The following is a 12,890-nucleotide window of genomic DNA, read 5'->3' on the forward strand; positions in this document are numbered from 1 at the left end:
ATTTATTTGAGAGAGAGAGAGAGAGAGAGAGAAAGAGCATGAGAAGGTGGGGGAGGGGCAGAGGGAGAAGCAAACTCCCCACTAAGCAGGGAGCCTGATGTGGGGTTTGATTCCCAGGACCCGAGATCATGACCTGAAACGAAGGCAAATGCTTAAATGACTGAGCTTCCCAGGTTCCCCTAAAAAAAATTCTTTTAAAATTAAACTGATGGTTGTAAAGATGGTGGAAAAACACAAAACACTGATATAATATTTAGTTCAAAAAGTAGGATACAAAAGTCTAATCACTTTGAATTACAATTATAATTTTTAAAACATAAAAAAGAGATAAAAGAAAATATATCATATAGCAGTATTAATTGGGTGTTGGTAGTTGATGATAGGATTAGGGGCGATCTTCAAAAAATTATCAATTTCCCAAAATAATTTTAACACTCTTGTATAACTCTTGCATGTGAAAAAATAAACTATTTAAAACTAAATTACATAATGTGAATTAACACTTAGAGGAGTTTCCAAGAAGATGAGGGAGGAACCGCTTATACTATCTGCCTTTAAATTAAAATATACTTTAGTACCTCCATCACTTAGAAAGTATGACTGCAGGCCATGAATGCAACAACTAAAAAAGTATTTTAAGTAGAAGTTTGAACATCTTACTATTCATCTTATGTTAAGGAACATCTTATTCATTACTCCTATTAGGAGTTCCACCTTAAAGTAGTAGCTATCATTTCCTAGAAATAAGTTTTTTTGTGTTTTTTTTAAAGATTTTATTTATTTGTTTAAGAGAGAGGGAGAGAGAGAGTGAGCATGAGAGCAGGAGAAGCAGACTCCCCACCGAGCATGGAGCCCGATGTGGGATTTGACCATGACCTGAGCTGAAGGCAGTTGCTTAACCAACTGAGTCACCCAGGCACCCTAGAAATAACTTTTTAATAAAACTCTCTTGAATTAGTCATTTTTGAGTGCTGATATTGTAGGGCAAATGCAAGCTAGGTACCATGAATCCTTCTCAAAACATAAATGACCTAGTTAGGGATAGGAATATAAGTAGGACTTTAAAGCACGTAAAAGTAATAGTGACTGAGTGCCAACAGTGTGCGCATATGTGTATGTCCACCTAAATAAAAGCTGAAGTTCAAGTCCACTTTCACTAGGCCTTAATATTCTTTGCTGATCGAGCTTACCAATGAAAGGAAGAACTTGTAATAAGATGGTATGTTCCTTTCATAGGAGAGAAAAGGAACAAGAAAGCCCAAGCGCTTTAGGTATGCTTATGATTCTCTTTTTAAAAAATCAGAATCCAAATATGTAAGGATGTCTTTAGAGGTGTTTTGAATTTCCTCACAAATGAGTGGTTAAAAATTAGCCTTTATCCACAAATTCTGGCCCAAGTTACCACACCAAACAGTTTAGTGTGGAGAACGGTATAGCTTACTCTCAGGAAGCCCACCAAACTGGCCCAAGTCCGTGTACTAAGGATACTCATGTCCTGCAATGACTTAGCTCAAAAATACCTTCTAAAGAGGAATAATGTAAGTGATCCCCAGTATTTTCAATATTTTCAATGGCTCCCCAGTGCTTTACAAATAAATCCCAAACTTCTTCACATGGTATTGCAGGGTCCTCCAGAATCTGATCTCCAATTAGTTCTCCAAGTTCAAAGCCCCTGTGTTCCAGGAAAAGGGCACTGTTCACCTTTTCCTAACTCATCTAGCCATTCAGACCTTTGCTCACAGTGCTCACTCCACCCTGATCTACCTCAGGTCAGCTGAAAGGTCCCCTCCTCCACAAAACCTTACAGAGCTTTCTGCTATCACCCCATCCCTCATCCCCCGACCCGCCACTCAGCACACAGCACTGAAAAGTGCTCTGCACACACTCACTCCTGATAGGCCCAAATTCTGCGGCCAGTGGTGGCTGCCGGCACTCATCGCCCTCCGTGGGTTTACACTGAGAGGACTAGGAGTGGGCTCTCCCCGGGAGTCACATCTGGACAATGGTCACACTGGCCTATCGGGCTTTAGGCTCAGCATCTTCTGCCCTCACATTAAAGTGTCCTATCCATTCTCCATTGTTTCTTTGTAAGAAAAATTTCTCTGTGATGTCAACAAACTGAACAGAGAGAGTGATTGCTTACTCACTGCTGTTCACCTTGAGATCCCCAAGGAAGTTCAAAATTAATGAGGGGACAAAAAGAAAGTGGAAGGGCTTTATGGTACTAATAAGAGCTGCTTTAAGTGCTTTTAGGAGTTGACAGGATTTTCCCCCACTCATTTCTAATTTCACTTCAGAACTTATTTATTCTTTTACGGACTGAAAGGAAAACCACATCGTACTGCCCATGTTGATCACTATGGACAGGACTGAGCACGGAAGGGAGCCGACGGAGAGACAGGCATCTACGCGGGCAAGAGCAGCCAGAGAGCAGGGTGGTGGGTGCGACACAGGCTAAACTAGTGGAGAACCCATGATGAAAAAGACACAGCAGAAAAGAAGGACACATGCATCTGGGGGAGAGCAGACTCTCCCTGTGCTCTGCTCAACACGCTCAGCACCCAGACACGCTGGACGAACCTGGTGAACAAGCACCTTTCTCCTTCTCACTCCCACCACTTTGGGCTTCCGATGTTTCATGCTTCTTTGGATATCGAGGCTTTTATAGATGCTAGTCCTCTGCTGTGACACCCTGCCCCCAAGCTCCCCTCTCACCTCACCTGCTCAAGTTTCAAAGTGCGGCATGCGTGCAGGGCAGAACCCCTCTGGAAAGCTTCCTGGCTCCCCCCTTGCTCTCACAGCATCTTGTTCTTTTCTTTCAAATGCTTACTGCAGTTTGTAACTATAGTTCTGATCCATTCCTAAAAGTGTAGACACCAAACTCCCTGAGGGAAGAGACGAGTGTGCTTTTCTCAGCACCCCAATCATACCCCAGAATTAGGGCAATGCCTGGCACATAGCAGGCACTCTGGAAGCATGTGCTAAATGAATGATTTAAAAGCTTAAAATATCTGTTCGGCAGCAGGACGTGTTAGAGTCCCCATACACAACAAAATCCCAAGTGCCCAGAAAGGCTTCTGCTTCCCTCTCCAGTCTCATCCCTAGGTACCCTCCAATGCACAGCTTGCAAATCTGCCAACAAACCACATTCTCTCATTGCCCCCATGTCTTGTTTCTGCTTCCCCACCTTGGATTGCCCTCTCCCATCCAGTCCCTTCTTCAGGACTCAACGTTGGCATCCCCTCTTCTGGAAGTCCTCCTTGTTCTATGTCAGGCTGATTAGATACTTTCTTTACTGTGCTCAACCAACACGTTCTATGACAGCACTCACCCACTTACTTACTATACTGTTTATTCATATGGTTACTTCTATGTCTCTGCCATTAGACTGAGTTCTTGGAAGTGAGGGATCTGGCTAAGAGTGCTACATGGTAAAGTCATGTCTGTGTGAACTCATTAGCAGTATCTAATGTTTGGCAAAACGTATTTATTATGCATACTTGTTCTCTCCTGAGTGAGCACACTGAATGGCTACTTTGAAAACAGAAAAGATTGGTCCAACTCATTTCATGAACTAGAAGATGCTTAAAGGAATGAAATTCACTGTTACCAAACTTTGAACTACCTTCTTTTTAATGACAGGCTCAAATTACTTCAATCATATCTGTGCGGAAAAACAAAGCAAGAGATACGCAGGGAAATGTGAAACACTTACAAGAAGCATCAGCATAAATGATCCCATATAGATGATCAGGAAAAACAATGAAATCATAGTTAGAGTAAGAATTCCACGAATCCACCAGTTTTTCCACCTACAAAGAAAATGTTTATAAAGTTAGTATTTAATGTATTCTTTCTTACAGCTTTTTGTGTGGTTTTAGTATTACCAGACTTATATGGATTTTCCCTAATTCTACTTTAAGAAACACTCACTTCACCTTATATAATAACCACAAAAACCGAACAAACAGCATTTGTTCACTTACTCAGAGCTAAATTAAGTGTAAAAATTATGTTAGCCAAAGAAAGAAACAAATTTTTGTTCAGTGTGATTAATCACTAGGGTGACTGATGAATCACTAGGCTAGGCAATGAGATGGTCAATGTGGATATGTGCACATTCCACCAGGGCATTCAGAACAGAAGAAGGCAGGTACAAAAGTCCTCTGAAAATGCACTATCCTTTAGGGTGGTAGGAAAAAAACAATAATGATTTTATAAGGTGGTTTAAACAGAGAACACAGACTTCTAATGAGAAAAATTAAAGAAAGGTTAATGCAGAAGTGAAACTGCAGAACACAGCGATTTCAATGAAATGAAAAAGACACACGAAAGTCAGTCACTGAGGTCAAGACCAGACTGATGGTTACTTCCTTCTAGTGCTCAGAGTGTGCTTCTGGCTCGCCTCACTTAGGGACAAGGGCCTTAAGTACGAGAGTGTTTCCTCACCCTTGGGCCTTCGCTTGTTCCTTAGAGGGGAACTTCTCTGCTGTATGCCCTGCCAGGCTGAGACTGATCTCCCTTGGTCCTCCAGCTGCCGGGAAGGCCTGGGGTTTTGCCCAGTGGCCCTCTCTCCACACCCAGGAAACTCACCCTTTATTCCCAGCATACTTTACAAATGTCACTCTTTCTGTGGCCATGTCAGGAAAAATGTCAGCAGCTATAGTGTTAAACTGAAAGGATGCTAATAATACCTATATATGGATGATATTTCTGAATCTAAAATTTCTTCCCCCTGGTTTTATTCATTCTACAGCTTTCTAAAGAAAAACTTTGTTTTTCTTTAAGACCTCTCTGACTTCTATTAATTCAAATGACAGCACTGAAATTATGTTACAAGAGATCTGGGTTCATCTTAACATATAGTAACACACACACACACACACACACACACACACACACACACAATATACACTGTGTTCTAAGCACATGCCTTCATTCTCCTGTCTACAAAAAGAAATGTTTCCTGACTTCATCCATTTATCAAATATTGATTACACTCCCTGCTTTCAGCCACTCTCCTATACAGTCTAGATATTTCTTAAATATCCCTTTTATGATGTCATTTCTGCATTCAAGATCTAAAATGCCAAAACAGTTAAGTCGAAACGCTTTCATCTAGCTTACCAGGTTTATCAAGAGGTGGTCAAATTGTATTTACCTGACTTTATTTCCCTCTACTGTGTAACAAACTACGTAGACTCATCAATTTCTCATGAGACCGTAAGTTTTAGGACTGAACTGAAGTGAGAGGAGAGTCAAAAAATGCTATGGCTGAAAGATTCCATTTAGTTTTATAGACATAACTCTTTGTGGATTAATGAATAGACTGGGAACTGGGCTAGGTCAGAGAGCTAGTCAGAGGTAAATAAAGGACCAAAAGCCAGTCTCCTGATAATAATCCTTCCCTGTTTGCATGAAACCCAGAAGCATATTTAGCTCTCCTTTAAAACTGATCCTCAGACTCGGAATTGTTCAGAACCCACAGAAGAGGACACTACGTAAGTGTCAGAAATCAGTGCCCAGGCGGATGTTGCCAAGGTCCATGTGTACCTTTGTTAGATGCCTGGCTTTGAACTTCAGAGGATGGTAGCTGCTGAGAACCAGAGATCTTAAACAAAAAACCTACTTTCTTCATATCATCCAAAAATTCCACAGTAACTGAAAACCTGAGCCCTCAACGAATATATCCTATCTGGTTATCTTTTATATGGCTTTTCCCCCCTCCCAGAAAAATTCCCCTCCCCCAACAAGGGTCAAAGACTTAATTCCCTTAATTATTCTAACGGATTCCCCAAATCTCCTAAGAATACCTAATACAAAGTTAAGCACATAAAAGAACATACTTAAACATAACATATATATCCACTGATGCAGTAACTGAAAGTCATCTTTTAAGAGAAAACCACTAAATTCAAAACAGAGCATGATATGGGGGATAAAAAACACTGTTACTAAAAACCAGAGGAGAGCCTGATTCTGAATTCAAAATTCGTGATTTCTTTTACCATGCTATCATGACCACATAATAAAAGTCTTAATTTTGAGTCCAAGTCATCACCTCATGATTGCTTTGAGAAAAGGAACTCAGAATCAGTAACGGAGAACTGCATTCAAGTCTCATGTCTCCAGGACCTATGTGAGTTAGAAACGAGATTTCTAAAAAGCATGTAATTAAGCAGTAGCCTTAAAGGGATTATCCAAAGTGGTCATATACACTTATTACTCAAATTGTTCATGAGACGTACCATGTTGTCCTGCTACTACAAACATCAAGTGGTTTTTATTTCAAAGATAATGACAAGGTTTAAAAAAAAAAAAAATTATCGGGGCGCCTGGGTGGCTCAGTGGGTTAAGCCGCTGCCTTCGGCTCAGGTCATGATCTCGGGGTCCTGGGATCGAGTCCTGCATCGGGCTCTCTGCTCAGCAGGGAGCCTGCTTCCCTCTCTCTCTCTCTGCCTGCCTCTCTATCTACTTGTGATCTCTGTCAAATAAATAAATGAAATCTTTGGAAAAAAAAAATTATCTTCCTAGTGGCACAAACATCATGAGTCAAGAATTTGGGCTGGCAAGGCAGCTCACCTGAGCCAAGAACTGGTATACAGAGATACTCACCAAGAATGAACAAGAATTTTATGGGCCATCTGGCAAAGAGAAGTTTTGAGAAAACCCATCTATCACCCTTTGGAGGAATTGGACAGGAAGTGTGTAAGCTCCCAAGAGAAGGAAAATGCAGGATACAGTATAAGAGCACTGAGTATGAGGCTATGTCTGGATATTTCCTTGGCTTCTCAACCTGTGTTAGTAACATTTTGAGCCAGAGAATTCTTCGTCACGAAGAACTGCTCTGTGTACTGTAGGATGGTCAATGTCCTCCCTGGTCTCTCCCCACTGCATGCCAGCTGCACTATCTCTCTTGACTACCTACAATGTCTCAAATGCCACAAATGATCAAATGTCACATGTCCACTAGTGCGGTCTGGGGGGGTCAGGGCATTGTCCCTGGATGAGAACTACTAACCTAGACTGATAGCTGAAGAAGAGCTTCACTAACAGACAGAACCAGACTTAACTGGTTAATGACTATTCATTCCCACAGACCCACACACAAAGATCACAAAACAGACTGGGACAATTTTCCAAGTAACTGAAAATCTTCAGGCCCCTTTCAATTTCAACAACTTGTGCTCCGTTTGATATTACAAAGACTTAAAAATGAGCATAAATCTTAACTTAGCTACAAAGAAAAATGTTTAATACATTTATTATTTAGTTGTTTTTTTAACATACATTTTTCATTTTATTAAAGTTGAGCACATTCCTTAAGTCTCAATAAATTACAAAAGACAATAAGTTAGAAACTAATAATAAGATACTAGAAAATCCCAATACTATGGAAAATTATAAATGAAATTCAAAATAATCTTGGATAAAGGCAACACTAAAATGAAAAATAGAAATAGTTTTATGCTGAATGAAAATAAATTTGGAAAAAAAAATATATATTTTATTTAGTTGTTTTTAATTGTGAAAATTTGGAAACCAGCTAAATGCCCAGCAAAAACCACTTAGTTGAGTAAACTGAACTATGGTCATACAAAGAAACATACCATGCAGTCATTAAAAATATTTAAGTATATTTAATGATGTTGTTCCTAAAACCACAGAATGAAAATGTAAATAGAAAGGTAGGAAAGAGTACAATGTTATTTTTTATATTATACACCCCCCCCACATATTTATACACAATGCACAAGGAAAAAAAGTTTCAAACAATAGCTATCAGAATACTATAAATATCAATGTTTAGGGGGGAGGATTATAGGAGTTACCCCTCCCCATTCAGGTACTTTTTAAATATAATTAGTATTTTTAATCCCATACATCTACAACTTCAAATCTTTGGAAGACAGACCATTTTGGGTATTAGTTTAAAAAGAGCCTAAAATAAGATAGATTTTGAAACATTCGTGTAGCCCTTAGGGCAAAGTTTGAGAAGACTGAAACTGGTTATATTATTATTTATTGTTCATTTTTAAAAACCGATTCTTTTATAAACAGAGCACAATATCTAGGGTCACAATGTGGTTCTATCACTTACTAAATGCATGACCCCTGACACAGAACATTTCTGTGCCTCAATTTCCTCATCTGTAAAACAGGCTTATATAATTGAACCTGTGCTACAGGGCTGCTGTGAGAACAGTCAAAACGTGTGAAGCATCTGGAGTACTGCCCAGCACACAGCACACGCTCAATAAATATCAGCTGCTATGATTTACTATTGTTCCTTTATACTGGGGGGGAACCTCATTATTAGGGAAAATCTACTATAAATAACACACAGGAATCCAGCATCACTCTTATGTAACATTAATATAAAAACATTTCAGACCCGAGATAGACTTGATAAGATTTTAAAGGAAACGTACATCTGTGAATGAGGTCAGAAAAACTGAGATCAAGATCTATTAAAATAATAATCATGTTTTTGGTAATGAACAGCAAAAAGTTGTTCTATTAGTTAAAAAAATATGAAAACTTCTGTTTGAACTAATTTATTCTAATATGGTTATCTGCTAGGAATTAAAAACAGAAAAACTTACATTACATTTATTAGATATGACTAACCAGTGTTTTTTGTTATGACCTAGGGGGTAGTAAAATCAACTTAGTAAGTCACATCCAGCAGTTTTGTTCAATAATATAGAATATCAAACAGAAGAAATCAGAGGGTAACTGCTTCATAATATTTTTGCAACAGTTAAAATACACATTTGGGTGTCTCTTGGGACGTGGTGTAAAATGTATCTCCTACTGTGTGTCACCAGTCAAAAAAGTTGGAAAAACACTGTTCTATACCAACATTTAAGATTTCACACATTGATCTGGATAAAAACTTGTATTTATTTTGCTTTTATAAATTTCATAGCTCATATTAGTGAAGCACACAATGGAGGGCACTATAAGAGTAGCTCAAATTTGGCGGTAGCCAAACATTCAAAACCAAAGCAAACATAAATTGGTAAATAAAGGGCCGCAGAGTTTTGGCTGATAATTTTAAACTTAAGTTAAAAGAAAAAAATGACCTATTTCCATCTGGCATTTGAAAAACAGGGAACAGAGAACACGGAATTTTCTTTATTAGATGTTCCGATACCAGAAAAGGTAACCTGATGTGATGAATGGCTCACTCACTGGAGAAATGTGACCAGTTAGGGCAAGAATCCCAGGTCTGCATCTTCCTAGCTCTGTAACCTTCCCCAGTTAACCTCTCAGATTTGTTTTTTTTTTTCATACTTCACAAGACTGTAAGGACTAAATGAAAGAAGGTACAGCAAGCATTTAGTACCATGCCTCACATACAGTGAAAAAGTATAAGCCTTCCTTTCACAGCTCCAAAACTTGGAAAAAGTGAGATTTATGACATCAACCAGCATAACTTCACAACTTCTCTTGAGCACCCATTACAGTCATCTTCCTCCCATCATACCTTGAAGATAAACCAGATAGAGCTTTCTTGAGGATCTCAGGGGTTCTATCTGAAGATAGTGGAATTTCAGGAATATCAGAATCTGTTCTGGAATCCAAGTCTCCATATCTGTCATCAATATCTGTTTCCTAAAATTAAAGAAAAAGGAAAATCACTTTGCAAAATTGAAAAAGAAAAAAGGACATCCTTGTCAATGCAAGTGGTTACTGCTCAGTGTGTCAAACCTCAGTTATATAACTTGAAATGAAGAAACAACTATTAACTTATCTTGAATAACCAAGCACTGTTGTACTTCCCTGTTAGGAAAGTTTGATGATATTTGCTAAAATCTATCAATATAAAGGATTAATTTAAACATAAGACACAAATAGAAACTTCCTATAGTATCTAAATCAGAAATTTATCAACAAGAATCAAATGTTTGTTGTTTTGCTACTTAACGGGGAGAACATGGGGTTAATTCCATGTAAATTCTGACCAACTGTGCACAATCCCTTTTTTATCGGATTACAATCAAAGCATCAACAACAAAAGCAGATTCTTACACTGGCACAGCATTTCATATATATATATATGTATGTATACATGTACTTTCACTTCCCTCATTCTTATTAGATCCTCCAGAGACAATCTCAGTGAAGCAGGTCAGACATTATCATCTCTGTTTTACTGATAAGTAATTAGGATCAAAAGCATTTGCTTTGATGGTAGTATTTTTCACCATAAAGTGAGTTAAAACCTAAACTGCCTTCTAAGAGTACATGCACAGGAGCTGTGTGTGTATACTGGGGCCTTTAGACAAAGTGGTCACTGTGGAACTTCCAGGGATAGAGTGGCCAAGGAATTTTAAGAACACAGCTGCCTGGGGCACTTGGGTGGCTCTGTTGGTAAGTGTCTACCTTTAGCTCAGGTCATGATCTCAGGCTTTTTGCTCAGTGGGGAGCCTGCTTCTCCCTCTCCCTCTGCCCGCCACTTCCCCTGCTTGTGCTCTCTCTCTCTGTGTCAAATAAATAGAATCTTAGGAAAACAAAAACAAAACAAAGCTGCCTGATGTTGTTTTAAAGTTGTTTGTTCTGCCCTAACGTGTCCCTACTCCTATGTCTTTCCCTCTCCTAAATTCACCCCCATCCCAAGCAACGTTGAGTAAAGAGTGCTACATATACATGTGCTTTGGGAGAGTGGTTTACAGATGGGTAAACTGAGGCAAAAGGGGCTGAACTGGGGAGGATGAAAATATAGGTGAATACAAGTAGAAGGAGCACTGAGCAGAACACTGGGCCAGAAGTGATCCTAGGAATGAGAGTGCCTAGGAATTCAGAATGTTCAGGAATTTCAAACCCATGTTCTGTCCCTATGGGCAACAAAATTTTGGTAAATTTCATTACCCCTTTTACCTGTTTCTTCAACCATAAAATAAAAGCATTTAATATAATGCTGAGGCCTAAGTCAAAGAAGTAGTAAGCTATGATTATGATTGAACCAAGTCTTCCAATTCCTCATTAAGTAGCTCACCAAATAAAATTTTAGCCTTGGGGGAGTATTTTCAGTTTTCATAAAGCAGTAATAAACTTTCATTTACTAACTATAACTTTCTTATTAAACAATTATTAAATTAAATGTGTCATTATACCAAATATGACAAATGAAATAGACATGCTGAATTCCCACTGTGACAGAGTCAGCTGTCCCCAAAGCAGCTTAAACAGAGAGAGATGCTGACTAATAAGCTGCCAGATAGAACATCCCCTGAAAATCTCAGAGCACCTGCTGTCAGTCTGACTTGCCAGCATGTCTTTGACATCCAGAACAATGGAACACATGACTTTTTCCCCCCCTTTTCTCTGCTACTCTTCTTTAACCTTCAGTAACCCGGTGTTGCTGGCATGGTGTGAGCAGTAGTAGAGATGGTGACTAATGGACACGGCTCCCTAAGGCAATGTCACCATGCTGTCCAAAGGGCATGACTGGGAACCACAAGTTGCTGGCACTAATTTCACTTCTACTCTATTAGTGTGATGAAACGCAAATTACTTAACCCTTTGGTTAAGAAACTCAGTCTTTGGTTTCCCCATAAAACAAAAGCATTGCACTAGAACACAAACTGCACTCCTCCGAACACTAAAGCTCTCAGCAAGCCACTTGAAATTCTATTTGGCAATAATGGTGACGTGCCACAACCCCCCTCACTTGCACACATTCTCCGGATAGCTGCTCTGCTTTTATTTTTATTATTTAAACTTCTGATTTCTATTTTACATACCTTAGAGAAATACAAAATGAAACACTTAAGATTTATCTCGGCTTCTTCAATTCCATTCTAGGAACTAACGAATAAAAGATAATTCTGAAATAATGACATTTTACAGCAACGTTACTCAATATTGCAGGGAATAGCAGAGACTCTCAGGTTTCTCTGTTTCTTGGATGGATCCTCTGTTATAAAGACACCAAAACTGGCAAGGAAAATGAGTGTGATTGAGATCCCAGGAAAGAAGGAACTAATACTACAATGATCAACTAGAGCCATAAAGCAGAACATAAAATGTTTAAGAACACCAAATTAGGGGCTGCTTCTTAAGCCTGTAATGAAAAGATGACAATCCTCCACTTTTCCTCTTATGCCCTGTTCTCTTCCAGCCCTACACCAGGTGATTCCATGGTAGCTTGCCTCTTCATCTCTCTGTGAACTCAACAATTCCCAACAGACCTGCATCTCTAGCTTCCATTTCTGGGTGTGTGGGCTTTCCATGAACATCACCTGAAATCCAACATAGGCAAACCAACCTATCGTTTCCACATCAAACCTGCTGCCTCTTCTGTATTCCCTACTCAGGTGAAAACACCACCACCAAAACAGTTCAACAGTTAACTCAGGTTTGAAACTTGGCTATCAACTTAACACCTGCAATTCCTTGTACCAAAACTCATTCAGTTGGGCCAAGTCTGTCATTCATCTTTCCCCTCCCTCTCCATCCTCACCCACTGTTCTATCCTTGCTGAGCATCACCCTCTCTCACGCAGCTCATCCCCCTGCCCTCTCTAATCCATTCTTTTAAAAAATTTGCTTATTTGAGAGAGAGATAGCATTTGCACCAGCAGGGGCAAGGGCAGAGGGACAGGGAGAATCTCTCTCTTTTCGAGTCTTGGTCAAGTTACCTCATGTGGGACCTCAGATGCACTTATTTATGTAAAATGAAGGCTTCTGACCACAAAGGACTACTATTTTCCAAATATTAAATTTTAATGAAAATATGTCTAGTAAATGACGGCTGAAATTTCTAAAGAAAATAATTTCTTTATTACCCTGTAAATTTAATTTCTATAGTACAAGTAAACTTAGAAAATAAGAGCAAAACACTTTAAAAACATTGATTTAAGTCTCTGCTAAATTTTTGGC

At 39.1% G+C, this 12,890-nt stretch overlaps 1 protein-coding gene across 1 annotated transcript in view; it reads right to left on the reverse strand.

Moving 5' to 3' along the window:
- The window catches only part of CDS1 (CDP-diacylglycerol synthase 1), a 64,644-nt gene that overhangs the window by 41,260 nt on the left and 10,494 nt on the right, over positions 1-12,890 (reverse strand). The window contains exons 2-3 of the mRNA XM_045995102.1: positions 9,494-9,621; positions 3,716-3,812 (exon numbers count right to left, since the gene is read on the reverse strand). Coding sequence (XP_045851058.1) covers positions 3,716-3,812; positions 9,494-9,621 — 225 coding nt within the window. The remainder of the gene's footprint in view (positions 1-3,715; positions 3,813-9,493; positions 9,622-12,890) is intronic.

The sequence above is a fragment of the Meles meles genome, chromosome 2 (genome assembly GCF_922984935.1).
Source record: "Meles meles chromosome 2, mMelMel3.1 paternal haplotype, whole genome shotgun sequence".
In the NCBI taxonomy this organism is placed as follows: domain Eukaryota; kingdom Metazoa; phylum Chordata; class Mammalia; order Carnivora; family Mustelidae; genus Meles; species Meles meles.